The sequence below is a fragment of the Sus scrofa genome, chromosome 1 (assembly GCF_054392235.1).
Source record: "Sus scrofa isolate SSC_HxYL_T2T_F1_AM1 chromosome 1, Sscrofa_HxYL_maternal_Yorkshire_Landrace_v2.0, whole genome shotgun sequence".
Taxonomy (NCBI): Eukaryota; Metazoa; Chordata; class Mammalia; order Artiodactyla; family Suidae; genus Sus; species Sus scrofa.
Genome location: NC_139383.1, coordinates 90,406,644 through 90,429,955, shown reverse-complemented (window position 1 = coordinate 90,429,955; position 23,312 = coordinate 90,406,644). Strand labels below are relative to the sequence as shown.

Genomic DNA, 23,312 nt, shown 5'->3' with positions numbered 1-23,312 from the left:
ATGTTCATCAGTGAAATTGGCCTGTACTTTTCTTTTTTTGTGGAATCTTTGTCTGGTTTTGGTATCAGGGTGATGGTGGCCTCATAGAATGAGTTTGAGAGTGTCCCTTCCTCTGTGATTTTTTGGAATAGTTTCAGAAGGAGAGGTGTTATCTCTTCTCCAAATGTTTGATAGAATTCACCTGAGAAGCCATCTGGTCCTGGACTTTTGTTTGTTGAAAGTTTTTAAATCACAGTTTCAATTTCAGTTCTTGTGATTGGTCCATTCATCTTTTCTATTTCATCTTGGTGTAGTCTTGGAAGATTGTACTTTTCTAAGAATGTTTCCATTTCTTCTAGGTTTTCTGTTTTATTGGAGTAAAGTTGCATGTAGTAGTCTCTTATGATCCTTTGTATTTCTGTGATGTCCATGGTTACTTCTCCCTTTTCATTTCTAATTTTATTGATTGGAGTCCTCTCTCTTTTTTTCTTGACAGGTCTGGGTAAGGGCTTATCAATTTTGTCGAGCTTTTCAAAGAACCATCTTTTCATTTCATTGATCTTTTCTATGGTTTTCTTCATTTCTGTTTCATTGGTTTCTGCTCTCATCCTTATGATTTCTTTCCTCTACTAACTTTAGGTCTTGTCTGTTCTCTCTTGAGCTGCTTTAGATGTAAAATTAGCTTGTTTATTTGAGCTTTTTCTTGTTTCCTGAGATAGGCTTGTATTGGTATAAACTTTCCTCTTAGAATGGCTGCATCCCATAGGTTTTGGAGTGTCGTATTTTTGTTATCATTCGCTTCTAGGAATTTTTTAATTTCCTCTTTGATTTCTTCAGTGATCCATTGGTTGTTTAGTAGCATGTTGTTTAGTCTCCGTGTGTGTGTGTGTGTGTGTGTGTGTGTGTGTGTTTTGCAGTTTTTTTCTTGTTGTTGCTTTCCAGTCATACAGTGTTGAGGTTGGAAAAGATGCTTGATATGATTTCAATTTTCTTAAAGTTACCGAGGTTGGATTTGCAGCCCAGGATGTGATCAGTCTTAGAGAATGTTCCAGGTGCACTTGAGAAGAATGTGTATTCTGCTGCTTTTGGATGGAATGTCCTATAAATATCTATTAAGTCCATCTGGTCTAATGCTTCGTTCAGGGCCTGTGTTTCCTTATTGATTTTCTGTTTGGATGATCTGTCCATTGCTGTAAGTGGGGTGTTAAAGTCCCCCACTATGATAGTGTTATTGTCAATTTCTCCTTTTAAGGTTGTTAGCAGTTACCTTATATATTGTGGTGAAGCTAGGTGGGGTGCATGAGAGTTTGATGTGGGGCTCAGAACCCTCACTCCTGTAGGTGAGTCACTGTGAACTAGTTAGTTTCCAGTCTGTGGGGCTTCCCACCTGGGAGGTATGGGGTTGTTTATATCATGAAATCGCCCCTCCTACCTCTTGATGTGGCCTCCTCTTTGTCTTCTGGATTAGGGTATCTTTTTTAAGGTTTCCGGTCCATTTGGTTGAAGATTGCTCAACCTTTAGTTGTGAATTTTGTCATTTTTAGGAGAGAAGTTGAACTCCAGTCCTTCTATTCTGCCATCTTAATCCCATCTGCCTTTGCTTGTTTAAATAGCACTAACGGCTCTTGTTAGTCCAAGAGCTGCTTAGCCATTATTTAAGCAGCTAAGTTTTCCTGATTGCCAAAAGTTTGTTTTTTAAAGCACCTATATTCTCTTTCTACTTGAGGTGAAAATCTTATATGAGTATATTGAACATTTCCCATTTTGTAAAGAGAATATTCCAAACTTAGCATCATCCTTAGTAACTTTGCAGTTGTTACGAATGTGAATTATTTGCAATGCATATTTAGGCTGAGTTTATTTAGTATCATGATTAGTTCTTTAGCATTCATGCTGTTATACCTTAAACTTTATCGAACTTTTACTCTGCACTAGTTGCTCAGTCAAATGCTTTACATTCATTATTTGCTTTTAACCTAGCTCCATATCCAGATCTCAACAAGCTGAATTTAGCTTTGACTATGTTTTGTAGGGAGAAGGAAACTGAGGCACAGGGAGATTATATGGTTTGCTCTAGGACTAGGTAGTAATGGTATCCAGGTCTGTTTGATGCCTAGGTATCCCTAGGTCAGAAAGAAAGTTATTTCTAATGCTCAAGGAAAAACTGAACTGAAAAGTTATTTAAAAAAATAGGAGTGGCTTACACGTCACCCAGCTGCGTCTAATGTTACCAGACTTATGCATATGTACCCCCCCTTTTTGGGTGCCATTATCCTATATATACTCTTCTGTAACTTACTTTTCGACTTAGTTATATTATCTGATTTCTCTGCTCTTACTAAAAGATACTAGAATATCAGGAGAACCAGCATGCAAAGCACAATTAAAAGGAAATTTAAGAATCAGGTGGAGGGAGTTCACTCCGTGGCTCAGTGGTTAACAAACCCTACTAGGATCCATGAGGATGTGAGTTCAATCTCTGGCCTCGCTCAGTGGGTTAAGGATCTGGTATTGCCGTGAGCTGTGATGTAGGTTGCAGACGCAGCCCAGATCCTGTTGCTGTGACTGTGGTGTAGGCTGGAGCTGTAGCTCCAGTTCAACCCCTAGCCTGGTAATTTCCATATGCCACAAGTGTGGCCCTAAAAAAACAGTTAAAAAAAAAAAAAGGGATCAAATGGATGTATTTATATATAGTGAACTTTAGAAGTTAATGTATAGCCAAGTTTTTATAATCCTTTTTTAATGAATGCATAGTAACCCACTATATTTATGTAGCATAATTTAGGTTTTCAGTGTTTTGGTATTATATAATAATTAATAATTTATAACATTTTGTGTATTTTATCTGTCATTTCCTTAGATCAAATCCCCAGAAATAAAATTACAGGAACAAAGATTATGCATGTTTTAAAGGCTGATATGTTACTGCCAAAATGCTCTCTATACAGGGTGTCAGCTCCAGCAGCCAGTATCTGAGAGTGCATGTTTCTTGTATGCCTCTCAGCAACAAGAGATATTATCATTCTTTCAGACTCTGCCAGGTTGGTGGGAAAATAGTGTTTGTTTTCTCACATTTCCTCATTACTGGTGAGACATTTTATATGTTCCAGGGCCATTTTAATTTTTTCTTTATTCAGGTCTGCCTGTTATGTCCTTTCCTTATTTATCATTTAGCATGGCCAAAAGTGACTATTAAGGAGGTTGAAATGAGAATGTGATGTATTACTTTAGTTTTATTTTATACTGAAAATCAGTCATAGTAAAAAATACGTGATAGAGAAAACTATTTTTCTGAATTGTTGTTCTTTTTTTGGGGAGGGCTGTACCTGTGGCATATGGATGTTACCAGACAGGGGTCAGATCAGCTGCAACTGCTGACCTACACCACAGCTCAATGGCAACGCCAGATCCTTAACCCGCTGTGCCAGGCCAGGGATCGAACCCACATCCTCATGGACACTAGTTGGGTTCAATACCGCTGAGCCGTGACAGAAACTCATGTTCTTTCTTAAAAGACTATAAAAATAGTTTAAAAGCAAATATATAACCAGAATTAAGATAGTTATTTCTGTTCTATCTATCCTTGGGGTATATATTTTCCAGCATATTAGTAATATCACAACTAAGTTTTCAAACAAATTTAACCTCACACACCCTCCAAATACTCTTATGAAAATTTTCAAATATACCAAAAAATGGAAAGGCTTTTACAAGTGAATACACATATATCTACCACATAGATTCTATAATTAACACTTTTCTATATTTCCTTTATCACATGTCTGTGTATCTACTTAACTGTTTATAAATTCATCTTATTTTTTCAGATGCATTATAGAGATTCAGATTCAGACACCAGTACAGTTTATTCTTAAAACAGTTCAGCAGGCATATCATTATCTGGAGTTAAAATATATGTTTTAGTTTTCTTTTTCTCTTTTGAAATAACATTTACATACAGTGAAATGCACAGATCTCAAGTCTATAGTTGAATACATTTTGACAAGTACACACATCTTTCTAAACCAAACCCCTAGGAAGACATAGTGCAAATAATATCATCACCTCAGAAAGTTCCTTCATATTCTTTCACTTACTCCTTGTCCCTGCCCCCTCAAAAGTAATGGTTGTCATATAAGTGGAATAATCCTGTGTTTACTCTTCTGGATTGTCTGCTTTATTGGCATAAGTTGCTTTTAGTAGTCTCTTATGATATTTTATATTTCTCCTTTTTCATTTCTTATAACTTCTTTTTCTTTTTCTTTTTCTTTTTGTATTTGCTCTGGGTTTTTTTGTTTGTTTGTTTTGTTTGTTTGTTTTTTGGTGTGTGTGTGTTTTTAGGGCCAAACCCATGTCATATGGAAGTGCCCAGGCTAGGGACTGAATTGGAGCTACAGCTGCCAGTCTACACCACAGCCACAGCAATGTGGGATCACAGCCGTGTCTGTGACCTACACCACAGCTCACTGCAGTGCCAGATCCGCCCCACTGAGCAAGACCAGGGATTGAACCCACATCCTCATGAATACTAGTCGGGTTCATTTCCTTAGCGCCACAGCAGGAATTCCCTTATTTCTAATTTTATGGATTTGAGTCCTCTTTGTTTCTTGTTGAGTCTGGCTAAGTGTTTATCAATTTTGTTCATCTTTTCAAAGAACCAGTTTTTAGTTTCATTGATATCTTCTATGGTTTTCTTTGTTTCTGTTTCATTTATTTCTGCTCTGATCTTTATGATTTCTTTCCTTCTGCTAACTTTGGGGTTTGTCTATTATCTCTCTAGTTGCTTTAGGTATGAAGTTAGATTGTTTATTCTGAGATTTTTCTTGTTTCCTAAGGTAGGCTGTATTGCTCTGAACTTCCCTCTTAGAACTGTTTTGCTGCATCCCATAGGTTTTGGATTGCTGTGTCTTTGTTGTCATTTGCTTTTAAGTATTTTTTAATTTCTTCTTTGATTTCTTGAATGATCCATTGGTTGTTTAGTAGCATGTTGTTTAGTCTCCACGTGTTTGTGTTTTTTGCAGTTTTTTTCTTATTAATGGTTTGCAGTAGTACAGCATTGAGGTCAGAAAAGATACTTGGTATGTTTTCAATTTCCAGAGACTGGATTTGTGGCCCAGAATGTGATCTATCTTAGGGAATGTTCCATGTGCACTTGAGAAGAATGTGTATTCTGTTGCTTTTGGATGAAATGTCCTATAAATATTAAGTCCACGTGGTCTAATGCTTCATTCAGGGCCTGTGTTTCCTTGTTGCTTTTCTGTTTGGATGATCTGTCCATTGCTGTAAGTGGGGTGTTAAAGTCCCTTGCTATTATTGTGTTATTGTCAATTTCTCCTTTTAAGTTGCCTTATGTATTGAAGTGATCCTCTGTTGGGTGCATATATATTTACAATTGTTTTATCTCCTTCTTGGATTGATCCTTTGATCATTATGTAATTGCCCTTCTTTGTCTCTTACAGTATTCTTTATTTTAAGGTCTATTTTGTCTGATATGCATATTGCTATTCCAGCTTTCTTTTGATTTCCATTTGCCTGCAGTGTTTTCTTCCATCCTCTCACTTTCAATTTGTATGTGTCCCTAGAAATGAAGTGGGTCTCTTGAAGACAGCATATATATGGGTCTTGTTTTTGAATCCATTCAGCAAGTCCGTGTCTTTTGGTTGGGGCATTTAGTCCATTTACATTTAAGGATTATTGATATGTATGTTCTTATCGCCATTTTATTAATTGTCTTGGATTTGTTTTTGTTGGTCTTTTTTCTTCCCTTGTTTTCTTCTTTTGTGCTTTGATGACTATCTTTAGTGTTGTGTTTGGATTGCTTTTTCTTACTTGTGTATCTATTGTAGATTTTTGGTTTGAGTTACCGTGAAGATTTGATATAGGAGAAAAAATATATGTATATATACACACATACATACACACAAAATTGTTTTACGTTGGTAGTTCTTTTATTTGCAAGTGCATCTCCAGTGTCCTGCATCTGTACCCTCCTCTTCTCATGATTTCTGATTTTGGTAGCATATCTGTGCATGGATGATTTCCTTCCCTTACTATATGTATGCCTTTACTGGTGAGCCTTGTCATTTGTAATATTTTTTTTCTAGTTGTGACCTTTTTGTTCTTTTCTACTTGGAGAAGTTCCTTAAGTATTTGTTGTATAGTTGGTTTGGTGGTGCTGAATTTGCCTAGCTTTTGTTTGTCTGCAAAGCTTTTGGTTTCTCCTTCAAATCTGAATGAGAGCCTTGCTGACTATAGTAATCTTGGTTGGAGATTTTTTTCCTTTCATCACTTTAAGTATATCTTGCCTCTCCTTCTGGCTTGCAGAATTTCCAAAAAAATCATCTGATAACCTTATCAGGGTTCCCTTGTATGTTGTTTGTTTCTTTTCCCTAGCTGCTTTCAGTATTTTCTCCTTGTCTTTAATGTTGGTCAGTTTGATTAGTATGTGTCTCAGGGTGTTCCTCTTTGGGTTTATTTTATATGGTACTTGTTGTGGTTCCTGGATTTGAGGGAGTGATTCCCACATTAGGGAAGTTTTCTGCTATTAGCTCTGCAAATATTTTCTCTGGCCTTTTTCTCTTTCTCTTCTCATTCTAGAACCCCTGTAATACAGATGTTGATGAATTTAACATTGTCCCAGAGTTCTCTTTGACTGTCTTCATTTCTTTTATCTTTGTTCTCTTTTCTCTTCCACCAGTGATTTCCACTAGGCTCTCTTCCACCTCTCTTAATTCATTCTTCTGCCTCCTGTATTCTGCTCTTGGTTGCATCTAGTGAGTTTTTAATTTGTTTTTGTATTTTACATCTCTGCTTGCTTAATCCTTAAATATTCTACTTCTTTGCTCAGTGTTGTAATTTATCAAACTTTGCCTCCAGTTTATTTCCAAGATCTTGAATCATCTTTACTATCATTAGTCTAAAGTCTTTTTCATGGAAGATGCTAATCTCCAGATCACTTAGCTCTTTTTCTGGGGTTTTTTCCTTGTTTCCTTATCTGAGTCATAATTCTCTGCCTTTTCATTTTGTATAGACTTTTCGTGTGGTCTCCTTTTTGCAGACAATAGGGTTGTGGCCTCTCTTGCTTCTTGATGTCTGCCACCCTTGTGGGTGAAGCTGGTACAGGGGTTTGCTACAGACTTTCTGATGGGAGGGACTGGTGCCTATCCACTGGTAGGTTGAGGTGATTCTTACCCCTCTGGTGGGTGAGCTTTGTCTCTGGGTGCAATTAGAGGCATCTGTGTGCCTAGGGGGTCTTTAAGACAGCCTGTTTGCTGATGGGTGGGGCTGTGTTCCCACCGGGTTTGTTGTTTGGCCTGGGGCCAGATTTTTCCAAAATGATCACCTCTAGAGGAGTTCACGCTGACCTTTGCCTCCAATTTCTTTTCTCCACAAGGAGCCACAGTCATCTCCTGTTTTCCCAGGAGATCCCCCAAGAATCACAGTCAGGTCTGACCCAGATGCCTATGGAGTCTCTACTTTGCCTGCACCCAGTGCACACAAAAGCATGTGTGCCTTTCAAGAGTAGAGTCTCCATTTCCCCTAGTCCTGTGGAGCTCTTGCACACAAACTCTGCTGGCCCTAAACGCCAAATGCTATAGGGGTTCCTCTTCCCAATGCCAGATCCCCAAGGCGTGGGAACCTGATGTGAGGCTTGAACTTTCACTCCCGTGGGTGAGCCTCCCAGTCTATGGGCTGCCCACATAGTGAGTATGGAGTTGCTTATATCACGTAGTCGCCCCTCCTACTGTCTCAAAGTGGTCTCCTTGTTGTCTTCTGGAGTAGGATATCTCTTTTGGTAGTTTGAAGTCTATTTGTTGAAGGTTCTTCAGCAGTTGGTTGTAATTTTGTTGCTTTAATGAGAGAAGGTGAGCTCCAGTCCTTCTACTCCGCCATCTTGGAGGACCATTTTTTAAAAACATGGATTTTAAAATTTAATCTTAAGATCCAGCCTGTTAATCACTTTTACTCATCCCATAAGAACTTCCATATTCCCACCTTTTCTGCATATCTGAAAATAGAGAGGTATATTAAAAAGACATTGGGCTAGAAAATCTAGGAAATATTCTAATATTTTTAAATTGACATGTAGTTGATTTATAATACTGTGTTAGTTTCTGGTATGCAACACCATGATTCAGATATATATTCTTTTCCATATTATGTTATTATAAAATATAAAACATAGTTCCCTGTGCCACACAGTAAGACCTTTATGTCTTGTTGTGTATCTGTTTAATATATAGTTGTTTGTACCTGTTAATGCCACAGTCCTGATATTTCCCCCCACCTTTCACCTTTGGAAACCATACATTTATTTTCTATGTCTGGGAGTCTCTCCTGTTTCCTAAATAAGGTCACTTGTATCATATTTTAGATTCCACATATACATGATATCATATGATATTTGTCTCTGTTTGACTTACTTAGTGTGATAATCTCTAATGCTGCTGTGAATGGCATTATTTCATTCTTTTTTATGGCTGAGGAGTCTTCTATTGTGTAGATACCACATCTTCTTTATCCATTCATCTGTCATTGGACATTTAGATTGCTTTCATTTCTTGGCTATTATAAATAGTGCTGCTATGAACATTGAGGTACAAGTATCTTTTTGCATTAAGAGTTTTCTCCAGATATATGCCCAGGAGTAGGATTGCTGGATCATTTGGTAACTGGATTTTTAGTTTTTTAGGAACTTCCATACTGTTTTCCATAGTGGCTTCACCAATTTACATTCCCACCCACAGTATAAGAGGGTTCTGTTTTCTCCCACACCCTCTCCAGCATTTACTATTTGTACACATTTTAATGATGGCAGTTATAACTAGTTTGAGATGATACCTCACTGTGATATTGATTTGCATTTCTCTAAAACCTAGTGATATTGAGCATCTTTATGTGCTTGTTGGCAATTTCTGTGTCATCTTTGGAGAATTGTCTACGTAGGTCTTCTGCCCATTTTTTGATTGAGTTGTTTGGTTTTTTTGGTTATTGTGTTGTGTGAGCTGTTTGTGTATTTTGGAAATTAGCCCTTGTCCGTGGCATTACTTGCAAATAATTTTCTTTTTATTTCTTTTTATTTTTTCTTTTTCAGACTACACCCGTGGCATATGGAAGTTCCCAGGCGAGGGCTCAAATCAGAGCTACAGCTGCCAGCCTACCCCACAGCCACAGCAACATGGGATCCAAGCTGCATCTGCAACCTATACCACAGCTCATGGCGACACCAGATCCTTAACCCACTGAGCAAGGCCAGGGATTGAACCCACATCCTCATGGATCCTAGTTAACTACTGAGCCACGAAGGGAACTCCTGCAAATATTTTCTCCAATTTTGTACATTGTCTTTTCATTTTGTTTATGATTTTCTTTGCTATGCAATAGCTTAAAAGTTTGATTTGTTTACTTTTATTTCTATTGACTTGGGTGACCTAAGAAAACATTTGTATGACTTATATCAGAGAATGTTTTGCCTATGTTCTCTTCCAGGAGTTTAATGCTGTCCCGTCTTAATCTCAGTGTCCTTTTGTGTGGTCTTAGAGTACTCACCTTCTCATCCCTAAAAGGGGGTTCAGTGACAGCAAGAGTGTCACATAGGTTTCATCTTAGGTACCTCTTTGGAGTATGTTGTTGATGGTTTGCAGGCTGTCACAGCTTAGCAAAAATGACTTCCATGGTCAGGTGGCTAGTAAAATTCCATGAGCCACTTGTTAGGCATTTGCCATTCCCAAACTATGCAAGTTTTAAGTCTTGTACCATTTTATGTTTTTGGATGTAATTTGAAACTGGTTAATTTTCACATGAATTACCATAATCTTCTCAAATGTTTTTCTCTTCTTTTCATAGAAGATAGAATCCTAAAGGAATTTCTTAATCCTTACATTAACTTTCTTATGCTTATTGTCTTTATAGATCTGCTCTGGTGTCCCATACGTTGTTAGTCATTTGCCATACTTCACATCACATTGGTTTGAAGTTCCATCTTAAAACTTCTAATTATATCATTCTTTGCCTTTTCTGTCCCTTTCCTTTAGTATCTTGTAGATGATCTTGATTTAGGGACCAAGATTTTGAAATCATTTTTCTCTGTTATCAGTAATAATTTCCATTTTTCCCTGTGTTGACTGTGATGGGAGATAGAGAAAAATGTGACATAGACATGATGAGATAGCTATGGGGGAGAAGAGTGTGATTATATGATCAGGAATGAAATGATAATATCTTTTAATATGTCAGTCTTTAAGTGGGATCCCGCAGGAAAGTGATATAGATACGTATTTGAGCAAAATGATTTGCAGAGACATTGTATTACAAAGATTCCTAAAATATGTTTTAAAGGAAAAAGTTCTTTTGTGTACATACAAAAACTTAATTAGTAAAACCTGAAAAGTCGGAGGGAAAAATCCCATATTTTAAGACAGCACGCTCTCTCTGTAAATTATTACCAATAATTGTTTGTGTGTTGTGTATTTTCTGAGTTCCAAATGTTGTCCAGCCTCCTTTTTTACTGAATGCCACGTTCTAGTTTTTTAATTCATCTTTTTTTTTTTTTTTTTTTTTTGCTATTTCTTTGCGGCACATGGAGGTTCCCAGGCTAGGAGTTGAATCGGAGCTGTAGCCACTGGCCTACACCAGAGCCACAGCAACGTGGGATCCGAGCCGCGTCTGCAACCTACACCACAGCTCACGGCAACACCAGATCGTTAACCCACTGAGCAAGGGCAGGGACCAAACCCGCAACCTCATGGTTCCTAGTCGGATTCGTTAACCACTGCGCCACGATGGGAACTCCACGTTCTAGTTTTTTAATGCTCATTTATATTGGAAACACCTTTTTGGTTCTAATCTGTCTAACTTATTAGCCTCACAGGACTATGACTGACACCTGTATGCTCTGACTGATGCAGTGTCTCTGTAATCACAGGTATTCCTGGCAGCAGCGTCCACTTCTCTCCCTCGCTAGGTCCTTAAATTTGTAGACCTGTGAGGTCATCAGTACCACTGTAAGGCCAAGTTCATCCATTTTCAGAGACGATATAGTCAAAGCATCCCTTCTTCTCACCCATGTGATTTCATCTTTTTTTAACGTGTCCTATGGTCTTCTGTAATGTGATTCGCTAATCCAGTAAACAGTATTTGAACCCTTAGCTTTTGCAGTTTCTAGACACAGAAAACATGTGACTAAAACATGATTTCTGCTTTTTCAGAGCTGACAGTTATAATGGGAGGAAACAGATTGGTGAAAATAATTAGTATAAAATAAAATGAGTGCTAATAGAAATATGAATAAAGTGATGTGTAAACTCTGAGGATTTGCTTAATTGTGCTTAGTGTGGGGCAGAAGCAGTTTCTTAACAAAGAATACTTTGAATTTACTAGATAAACAGGGCTTTGCTTGTGAAGCCAACAGCATATGTAAGAGGGTGAAAGAGAAAACACTCTGGAGAAATGCACTTCTCTGAGGTATAGAGTTTTTGGAAGTAAGACTGGACCATCAGTACCATCTTTTGCTTGCCAAGAGATGGGGTTTAGCCTTTTTTTCCTTAACTGCTGGGATCATTGAAAGATTTTAAGTGTTAGATGATAGAGTGATATTTTGAAAGATCACTTTGGCAGTAGTGAGGAGTTGAAGCAAATAAAATTGCAGTGAGGGGGATCAGTTTAGGCAAGAGTCAGTCATCTGAAGTAAGAGTGGTAGTGGAGTTGGAGAGGAAGGAATGAGTGTAAGAGCTCTTAGTAGCTACATTTAGAATGGATGAGCAGTGAAGTCCTGCTGTATAGTACAGGGAACTCTACCCAGTCTCTTGGGATAGATTATGGTGGAAGATAATATAAGAAGGAATGTATATATATATATATATATGTGTGTGTGTGTGACTGGGTCACTTTGCTGTAAAGCAGAAATTGGCACGGCATTGTAAATCAGCTATACTTTAAAAAAAAAAAAAAAGCCATTAGAATTCTCTTGAATGTGAGGAAGGAGGCATAAAGAGAAGTCAACAGTTACATTTCTAGCTTTGATGTCCACAAAATAAAGATGTGCAAAGGCTGAGAAGGTGGAAGTCACTTGTTGCAACCCTGTATTACTATACTAAACAAGAACAGTTACATGGGCTTCTTTTTTTTTTTTTTTGTCTGGTAGGGCCACACCTGCTGCCTATGGAGGTTCCCAGGCTAAGGGTCCAATCTGAGCTGTAGCCTCTGGCCTATGCTAGAGCCACAGCAATGTGGGATCTGAGCCGCATCTGCAGCTTGCACCACAGCTCACGGAAATGCCAGATCCTTAACCCACTGAGCAAGGCCTGGGATCAAACTGGAGTCCTCATGGATGCCATCCGGGTTTGTTAACTGCTGAGCCACGACCGGAACTCCGCATGGGCTTATGAAGATAGTATTGTGTATCAGACTCAGAAATGTTAGATAATACCGATTTTTATGTGTAGATAATCTTATTTAAAAAAAAATAAAAGGATGTTAAAGATAGAAAAATGGAAGTATTTAACAAAGTATTAATTGGAAGTATTTAACAAAGGGGTTATGTAGGTAAAGTATTTTGGCTTGTAGACTCATTAACTTTCGTTTTAGAAATGTCTTTAGTTTTCTTTGCTGATAAAGTCAGATTATAATAAATTTTAAATTGCCCTGTTTTGGAGTTTGATAAAACATTTTAAAATTCTAATTATGAATTAATTAGAAGTGAAAATGACTGAATTTGTATTAAAAATTTATAAAAATTATCTTTTGTATTTCTTGAATTTAAAAACCTCTTAAATTGAGAATTAGTTTTGTTTCCTTTATCTGTACCCAACATTTGAATTCAAATTTTTCTCATTACTAATCTAAGAAGAGTAACTAACTTAGAAAAGAAGTATGTGTGTGTATGTGTATGGGGGAAGCACTTCTTTTGCCTTTTGCACCCAATATGCTGAAGAGGACATCAGTCCACTCAATGACAGGTCACAGTGTAGGAGTAAAGGGGAGTACTGATGGGGAGTGACAGGTGGACATGAGCAACCAGGACGTGGCACTGCCTGGCCGAAAGCTCTGTGTTTCTTTACATATGGAAACATTCAATACTTTTAATTAAAATATAATATGAAAATATGTTAGTATTTTTTCATCCCAAAGATCATGAGGAATTTATAAAGTTTAAGTTCAGTACTTTTTTTTCCCCTTTAGATCGTATAATGAAGAAAACAGAAGAGTCTGAATTACACCTGGAGTCTGAAATAAAAAGAAAAGTACCACAGAAACGTCACAGTAGTACATATCAGTCTGCCCCATCTCCTTTGTCTCCTGCTTCCAAAAAATGTTTAACTGATTTAGAGGTGAGTAGAGAAATTATCCTTTATTACTCATCAATTGGAATTTTTATTCATATTATTTTTAGTATTTATTAAATTTAGGTGACTTTTTTGAAAAGAACTAGAATATTTATTTATTTTAGGGCCACACCCACAGCATATAGAAGTTCCCAGGCTAAGGGTCGAATTGGAGCTACAGCTGCCCATCTACACCACAGCCACAGCAACAAAGGATCCAAACCATGTCTGCAACCTGCACCACAGGTCATGGCAACACCAGATCCTTGACCTACTGAGCGAGGCCAGGGATTGAACCCTCATCCTCATAGTTCCTACTTGGGTTCCTCTCTGCTACACTGCAGTCGGAGCTCTGTAGAAAAGCTATTTCAGCAAACTTCTGTCTTCGCTAGATCATTTTTCAATTTTCAGAAATCCAGAATAGGTACTTTCCTCGAAAGAATTTATGAGTGCCTTTTTGAAACACCTCATAATTACTCTCTACTAATTTTTGAAATATACAGAAAAATGAAAAGATAATAGGACTATCCACATATTCTTCTATTTAATTCCCACATTTGCTTTATTGTTCTTCCCCACTCTGCTTTCCTTTCTCCTTTCCCATCTGTGTATGTGAATTTTTCTGTACCATTTGAGTATAAGTAATAGCAGAATGCCCATTTACTACAAAATACTTTAGTGCGTGTTTCCTTTTAAAAAATTTTGAAAAGACATTCTCCTATATAACTAAGTTTGAGAAAGTACAACTGTCAAAATTTTTTATTGGTGTGGATCCAAAATTACTGTCTAATCCAGCAACTGCATTCAGATTTTCCCTAAATAATACTCTTTATGGGAACATGATCTAATTTAGGATCATGTTACATTTGTTTGTCATGATCATCAGTCTTCTGAGTGGGGCCAGGGATCAAACCCGCGTCCTCATGGATACTAGTCGGGTTTGTTACCACTAAGACACGATGGGCACTCCTAATAGATATTTCTATAATTTTTTTTTTTTTTTTTTTTTAATGGCTGTACTCATGACACATGGAAGTTCCTAGGCTAAGTGTCAAATCAGAGCTGCAGCTGACACCGGATCCAAGCCTCATCTGTGGTTCACATCACAGCCTATGGCAAAACCAAATCCTTAACCCACTGAGCGAGGCCAGAGATGGAACCTGCATCCTCATGGACACTATGTCTGGTTTTTAACCCTCTGAGACACAATGAGAAGTCCTATGCGCATTTATTAATAAGAGTTTTCTCTTATCCCACATTTATTTATGCATTCCTCTGTTTTTATCAGCATAGACATACACATTCTTATTTTACTCAAAAAAATAATCCTCTGGGTAACTATCTTCTGTTTAATTTTATTAGAGTTTAGTTGATTTACAACATTGTGCCAGTTTCTGCTATATAGCAAAGTGGCTCAGTCATACACATATGGACATTGTTTTTTAACATTTTTTTTCCATCATGGTCTGTCCCAGGAGATTGAATATAGTTCCTTGTGCTATATAGTAGGACCTTGTGGTTTATCCATTCTAAATGTAATAGTTCGGAACTCCCTTGTAGCTCAGTGAGTTGAGAATCTGGCATTGTCACTGCTGTGGCTCTCATCACTGCTGTGCTGTGAGTTCAGGCCCTATCTTAGGAACTTCCACATGCTATAGGTGTGGCCAAAAAATTTAAAAATTTAGTAGTTTTGCGTCTACTAACTTCAGACTCCCAATCCACCTCACTCCCTCCTGCTTGGCAACCACAAGTCTGTTCTCTGTGTCTGTGAGTCTGTTTTGTGCATAGGTTCATTTGTGCCATGATTTAGATTCCACATATAAGTGATATCATATGGTGTTTGTCTTACTCTTTCTGACTTACTTCAGAGCATGAGAATTTCTAGTTGATCCATGATACTGTTAATGCTGTTATTTTGTTGCTGAGTATTATTCCATTGTGTATATGTACCACATCCTCTTAATCCATTCATCTGTCCGTGGACATTTAGGTTGTTTCTATATCTTGGCTATTGTGAATAGTGCTGCTCTGAGCATGGGGTGCATGTATCTTTTCGAATTAGAGTTTTCTCCAGCTATATACCCAAGAGTGGGATTGCTGGATCATATGGTAGTTCTATATTTAGTTTACTGAGGAATCTCGTAGTGTCTTCCGTAGTGGCTGTGCCAATTTACATTCCCACCAACAGTGTAGGAGGGTTCCCTTTTCTCCATACCCTCTCCAACATGTTATTTGTTGACTTATTAATGATGGCCATTCTGACTGGTATGAGGTGGTACCTCATAGTAGTTTTGATTTGCACTTCTCTAATAATCAGTAATGTTAAGCATTTTTTTCATGTACCTACTGTAGACTATTCATGTCTTCTTTGGAGAAATATCTATTTAGGTCTTCTGCCCATTTTTCAATTGGGTTGTTTGTGTTTTTGTTGTTCAGTTGTATGAACTGTGTATTTTGGAGATTAAGCCCTTGTTGGTTGCCTTGTGTGCAACTATTTTCTCCCATTCTATATAGGTTGTCTTTTCATTTTGTTTATGGTTTCCTTTGTTGTGCAAAAGCATACAAATTTGGATAGGTCCCACTTGTTTATTTTTATTTATATTGCCTTGGGAGGCTGACCTAAGAAAACATTTGTATGGTTGATGTCAGAGAATGTTTTCCCTTTGTTCTTTTCTAGGAGTTTTTGTGGTGTCTTTTTTTTTTTTTTTTTTTTTTGGCTTTTTAGGGCCACACCTGCGGCATATGGAAGTTCCCAGTCTAGGGGTCGAATCAGAGCTGCAGCTGCTGGCCTAAACCACAGCCACAGCAGCATGGGATCCGAGCCACATCTTTGACCTACACCACAGCTCACGGCAATGCTTGATCCTTAACCCACTGAGTGAGGCCAGGTATCAAACCCGCATCCTCATGGACATTATATTGGATTCTCAAGCCACTGAGCCGCAATAAGAACTCCTTTCCCATGTTATATTCTTGCCTTCTTTGTCGAAGATTGATTGACCGTAGGTGTCTGGGTTTGTTTCTGGGCTTTTTATTCTGTTCCATTGATATGTATGTCTGTTTTTATACCAAGACCACACTGCTTTGATTACTGTAGCATTGTAAGATTGTCCAGGTCTGGGAGAGTTATACATCCTGGTTTATTTTTTTTCCTCAGGATTGCTTTTATTCTGGGTCTTTTATGATTTGTATAAATCACTGGATTATTCTAGTTCTGTGAGAAATTTCATGTGTAATATTATAGGGATTGCATTAAATCTGTAGATTGCTTGGGTAGTCTTGCCATTTTAACAGTATTAATTCCTGTAATCTAAGAGCATGCATTATCTTTCCATTTCTTTAAATCCTCTTAGTTTCCTTTGTTAATGTTTTATTTTTCTCAGAATAATAAGTCTTTCACCTCTTTGGTCAGGTATTTTTTTTTTTGTGGTTCAATTTTCAAAAGTATTAGTTTTTATCATTCCTTTTTAATAATTCAGTATACAAAATGTTGAATAAAAATGGTGAGAGAGAGTAGCCTTTCTCATTCCAGATTTTAGTGAGAAGGCTTTGAGCTATTCTCCATTGAGTATTAATTTGGCTGTAGGTTTGTCATAAATGGCTTTTATTATGTTGAGATATGTTCCCTCTATACCAACTTCAATAAGAATTTTTATCTGAATGGGTGTTGAATTTTGTTAGATGCTTTTTTTGCATCTATTGAGATGATAATGTGGTTTTTGACTTTTCTTTTGTTAATGTGGTATATGACATTGATTTATTTGTGTATGTTGAATCATCTTTGTGAACTTGGGATGAATCCCACTTGGTTGTGAAGTATGTGGTTTTATTTTGTTTGTTTGTTTGTTTTGTCTTTTAGGGCCACACCTGTGGCATACGGAGGTTCCCAGGCTAGGGATCCAATCAGAACTATAGCCTCCAGCCTACGCCAGAGCCACAGTAACATGGGATCCTAGCCGCCTCTGTGACCTATACCACAGCTCACAGCAACGCTGATCCCCAACCCACTGAGCAAGTCCTCATGGATGCCAGTCAGGTTCACTAACCACTGAGCCATGACGGGAACTCCCAATATGATCTTTTTAATGTGTTGGATTCAGTTGCTAAAATTTTGTTGAAAATTTTTGCATCTATATTCATCAAAGATATTGGCCTATAATTTTCTTTTTTGGTGGTAATTTTGTCTGGTTTTGGTGTTAGGGTAGTGGTGACTTCATAGGAATGTCTTTGAGAGTGTTCCCTCCTCTTCAGTCTTTTGGAAGAGTTTAAGGATCAGTATAAGTACTTCTTTGTATGTTTGGCAGAATTTGCCTGTGAAGTCATCTAGTCCTGGACTTTTGTTTGCAGGAAGTTTTTTGGGTGTTTTGTTTTTTGTTTTTGTTTCTGTTTTTTTGCTTTTTAGGGCCACCCCTGTAGCATATGGAAGTTCCCAGGCTAGGGGTTGAATTCAGCTGCAGCTGCTGGCCTATACCACAGCCACAGCAACTCAGGATCTGAGCTGCATCTGTGACTTACACCATAGCTCACGGCAACACCAGATCCTTAACCCACTGATTGGGGCCATGGTTTGAACCTGCATCCTCATCAATACCAGTTGGATTCGTTTCCACTGCACAACAGAAGCTTCCTGGGTTTTTTTTTGGAGGGGGAGTTGTTTGTTTGTTTGTTTTTACACATATTCAGTTTTTCTTCCAGTGTTTGGTTTGTTCAAATTATCTATATCTTCTGGACTCAGTTTTGGTGGGCTGTATGTTTCTAGATGGTTGTCCATTTCTTCTAGGTTATCAAATTTGTTGACATGCAGTTGTTCATAGTATTCTCTTATTTTCTTGACATATCAGTTGAGATTTCTCCTTTTTCTTTTCTTATTTTGTTTATTTGAATTTTCTTGATGAATCTGGTTAGTGGTTTGTCAATTTTGTTTATTACCCTTTCAAAGAATCAGCTCTTGATTTTATTGATTCTTTGTATTGTTTTCTTAATTTCCATTTTATTTATTTTCTTTCTGATCTTTATTATTTCTTCTCTTGACTTTAGGTTTCGTTTGTTCTTTTTTTTTCTAATTCTTTTAAGTGGTAGGTTAGGTTGTTGATTTGAGATTTCTCTTGTTTTTTGAGGAGGACCTGTATCACTATGAACTTCCTCTAAAAACTCCTTTTGCAGCATCCCTAGATTTTGTATAGTTGTGTTTTCATTGTTTGTCTCAAGGTATTTTTTAATTTCCTTGTTGACTCATTGCTTTTTTTTTAGCACCATGTTTAGTCTCCATGTAGTCAGTTTTTTTAATTTTTTTTTTCTGGTGTTGGGATTTCTAGTTTCATGCCATTGTGGTTAGAGAAGATATTTGAAATAATTTCTCTACTCATATTTGTTGAGGCTTATTTTCTGCCATGGTCAATCCTAGAAACTGTTCCATGTGAACTTAAGGAATATATATTCTGGTTTGGGGGAGGGGGGTATAATGTCCTGAAAATATCCATTAAGTCTGACTGTTCTATTTTATCATTTAGAATCTTTGTTGCCTTGTTGATTTTCTGTCTATAAGATCTGTCTATTGATGTGAGTGGGGTGTTAAAGTCTCCTACTAATTTTGTATTCCCATCAATTTCTCCTTTTATATCTGTTAGTATTTGTTTTTATATATTTGGGTGCTTATTAGGTGCATCTTCTTGAACTGATCCTTTTATCATTAAGTAGTGTCCTTCTTCATAGCTTTTGTTTTAAAGTCTGTTTCGTCTAAAAAAAGTATTGTGACTCACACTTTCTTGTCGTTTCCATCTGCATGAAATATCTGTTCCCTTCTCCTCACTTTCAGTCTGTGTGCCCTTTGTCCTGTGGTGGGTCTCTTGTAGGCAACATATTGTAGGCTTTTTTGTTTTTGTGTGTGGGGTGTGTGTGTGTATGTGTGTGTGGTTTTTTTAATCCAGGCTACCACTTTATGTCTTTAGTTTGGAGCACTCAGTCATTTGACATTGAAGGTAATTATTGATACATATGTATTTATTGTGATTTTAAACATTGTTTTCTAGTTGATTCTGTGTTTCTCCTTTTTTTCCTTTCTTTTTCATCAGGTGGTTTGATGATTTCCTTTTATTTTTTGCTTGTGTACTCTTCCTCTTGGTTTTTGTGAATCTGTTCTTTGTTTTTAGTTTGTGCTTGCCCTGTTTTTTGAGTTTGTTAACCCTTCCCTTTACCTGCTTGCTTTAGACTGATAGTCATATAGGCTCAAACAATTTTTTTAAAAGGGTGCATTTTCTTACTCTTCCTCCTCACATTTTATGCAGGTCCAGTCCTTTTTCTCTCTTCTCTCGCTCTCTTTTTACCTTTTGTTCTCCCCAGTTATGTGGAGGTGGTTTTCTTGCCCTTGGAATTCTGAGGTCTTCTGCCTGCATTCAGTAAATATTTTGTGAGAATCATTCTACATCGAGATTTTTAAATTTTTCTTTTTGATGTATTTGTGGGAGAAGGTGAGTTCCACGTTCTATTCCTCCACCATCTTGATTCTGCTCTGAGTATATGGATTTTGATGTTAGTTTTAGTAGTATATAGGAGACTTCTTACATATAAACTTCTTTTCATTTGTGCTTAGTCGCATCTTACTTGCTTGTAGTGGGGTGCATGCAGAGGCCTTGGACCCAGCACTTAAAGCCAGAGTTCCTGTTGTGAAATGGGTATGCAGACACCTCAGCTCACCTTGGGCCCTAGCATTAGTTTCAGTGGTCAAATTATCTTAGGCTTAGCCCATAAGAAGTTTTTAAGCTAGCTGCCGTTTCTTTTTACATATCCCTGTTATTCTTTGGTTATTTACTTTATGATAGAACCAGGTGATCCTGATTTCTTTGTATCTTCTCTGCATCAGCTCTAGAGTCTTGCATTTCTCCATTGTTCTTTAAGTGGAGGAAAGCTCTTTGGGCAGTAGTTGTGCTTGTTACTACTGGATGTGATGTTTAAAGCCCTCTCAGTGGACAGAATTTAGTACATATTAAAATCTGAGTTCACGTTGATATTTTTAATTCTAATCCAGTATCACAATGTGCATTTTAACATTCCCTACTTTGCATAATTGTAACTTCCTTCTCTGAAAGTGAGAAATCTGACTCCCATCATGACCAGTGTATTTACTTATGTGCTCAGCTGCCTTTTATGTAGCGTCTGTAACCTATGCCGCAGCTCATGGCAACACCAAATCCTTAACCCACTGAGCAAGGTCAGGGATTGAACCCATGTCATCATGGATACTAGTTGGGTTGGTTAACCACTGAGCCATGATGGGAACTCCGTAGGTTGATAAAATTCTTAATCTCTAGTATTTATCATGAAAAATTTAATATCGTGTGGTTCAGCTGATCTGCTTTTTGTTCCTAATTTTTGCGAACAGTTCTAAGATATGTATTTCTTAGCTGATAGAAGCCTTATGATAATAGCTTGCAATATATTTCCTTGCATATTTTAATATTGAAAGTTTAATAGTATGAAGTGCTTTTTCTGTTTCAGTATAGTTTTATAAAAGAAGACATGTTGAAGTGCTGCTTTTCCATGGGGTTCTTTTCATTGATATATGTCCTTTATTATAGACAGAGGCGTATTGGAGCCGTCTTGAACCCAACTTGATCATATCCTCAATTCTTAAAAGACAGAATTAGCTTATATATAGCTGAGTCCCACTGTGGCAAAAGGTGTTCCAGCTTCCATATGCATGAATTCTTTATACTTTTTTTGAGTATAACACAATATTTTTTAAATCTTACTAGAGGTGCAAGTATGTCTTTACTCATGAAAATAATGAAATTTGGATTTTTTTTTTTTTTTAGAGGATTAGCTATTTCATCACAAAGGTAGTATGTAGGTAGGGACTGCTCTTTTGTTTACTGTACCTTTCAGGTACAGTATGATCTGGTCAGCCATTTGTGTTATGTTTTGTATAAATTGCTGTTCCTTTCCTATTGACAACAGGCTGAAATAAGAGAATCAGATAATCTGTCCAACACTTGTTTCTAACTAGTCATTTGCATGGCTTACCCATGCATTCAAAATAGCATAACTGAATTCTCCCAAGTACTGGAAGAGAAAGAAGTGTGTTCTCTTTTTTTTTTTTTTTTTGATAATTCACACATGCTGAGATTGTGAGCTGATGTTCTCCTATGTTCACTTTTGCCTGGTTAAAGGCTGGTTTCCATTTCTTCTTGTTATCTGGGGTAGACCCTAATAGGTGACATGGTTAATATGATAGCTTTGTTTGTCATGGGTCCTGTTGGGCAAGGTAAGCAATTTCTTTGTCGTTTTTTTTCGTCTTTAAAACAAAGAGATAAGTCTGGAGTAGTGGTCTTTTAGACTTTTTTTGCTTGAATACTTTCTGTATATTATTTTTGAGCTACAAATTTACATAATAAGCATTTCAGTTCAGTGAATTTTAAAATTTATTTATATACATGTGATCATATATAGTTATCACCTCCCTTTGGGTTCTGCAACCGCTTTATGTGTTTTGTCACCAGAAAGACCTAAAAGAATTTTAAACAACTGTGTATTCTCTTACATATTCTTTAGTTGACATTTAGCATTTTTCATCCCAGATTTAAATGGTAACATAGGATGTAATAGTTGACACAGTGAAAGGAGTAACATTTTTATGTAGGATGTAAAATCACTCTTCTCATTCATGTATCTGGGAGCATCCAAATTCCATAGCACTTGATAATTACCATCTCAGTCTATTATTTCCTCTTGTGGTATGAAGCTAAAGTCTTAACATCTTTACTTTTAGATTAAGTTATTTCATTTGTTAATAGTGCACTATTGATTAACACGATATTTTTTTACAAAGTTTGATAAGCAATTATTTGACATAAAAAGTAAAATTACTACAAATGCATCTTTTAATTAGAGACATTGACTGTTTTCTTAATTATTTCATGTGTCCATGGATAAATACCATATTACATACAGGATTCAGCATCTATTCATATTTCTCCTTATAGATGTAAATTCTAAAGAACCTTGTTCACATAAGTACATGAGTATGGAAAGAGTTTTATTATAGTAACATCGCCAAATACCTCAAGTTCCTTCTAAGTTATATGCCCCCAAATCACATGATACTCTACCATCAAAAAACATTTTTAAATGATCTCACAATTGTAAGAGGCCTAGGTTAGGTCTTCCTTAAAATTTGTTGTTATTGTTGTTGTTGTTGTTGTTGTTGTTGTTGTTGTTGTTGTTGCTATTTCTTGGGCCGCTCCCACGGCTTATGGAGGTTCCCAGGCTAGGGGTCCAATCGGAGCTGTAGCCACCGGCCTACGCCAGAGCCACAGCAACGCGGGATCCGAGCCGCGTCTGCAACCTACACCACAGCTCACAGCAACGCCGGATCGTTAACCCACTGAGCAAGGGCAGGGACCGAACCCGCAACCTCATGGTTCCTAGTCGGATTTGTTAACCACTGCGCCACGACGGGAACTCCTTTTTTTTTTTTTTTTTTTTTTTTTTCCTTAAAATTTTTTTGAAGCATTGTCTTAGAAATAAATTATCACGTAAAAGTTTTTGTTAACCAGTACTTAGAATCAGTTCATTTTTCCAACATTTAAAATTATCCTTCTGGGAGTTCCCACTGTGGTGCAACATGATCAGCGGTATCTCTGAAGATCTGGCACATAGGTTTGATCCCTGGCACAATGGGTTAAGGATCCGGCCCTAGCCATAGGTGCAGCATAGGTCAAAACTGTGGCTTGGATCTGATCCCTGGCCCAGGAACTCTATATGCTGTGGGGTAGCCAAAAAAGAAGAAAAAAAATTTTTTTTTTTTTAATTTTTATTTTTTTGTCTTTTTTGTCTTTGTAGGGCCACACCTGTGGCATATGGAGGTTCCCAGGCTAGGAGTCTAATCAGAGCTACAGCTGCCAGCCTGTGCCAGAGCCACAGCAATGCCAGATCCAAGCCGCTTCTGTGATCTGCACCACAGTTCACAGCAACACTGGATCCTTAACCCACTCAGTGAGGCCAGGGATTGAACCC

General features: G+C 37.3%; 1 protein-coding gene across 23 annotated transcripts in view; it reads left to right on the top strand.

Annotated features, from left to right (window-relative positions):
- SENP6 (SUMO specific peptidase 6) overlaps nucleotides 1-23,312 on the top strand; it is a 132,845-nt gene that overhangs the window by 66,385 nt on the left and 43,148 nt on the right. For all 23 annotated transcript variants that reach the window (XR_014807946.1, XR_014807944.1, XR_014807954.1 and 20 more), the window contains one exon: nucleotides 13,159-13,307. Coding sequence is in view for 17 of the 23 variants with exons in the window: in XM_021092302.2 (XP_020947961.1) it covers nucleotides 13,159-13,307 (149 nt within the window). In the remaining 6 variants the exon portion in view is untranslated. The remainder of the gene's footprint in view (nucleotides 1-13,158; nucleotides 13,308-23,312) is intronic.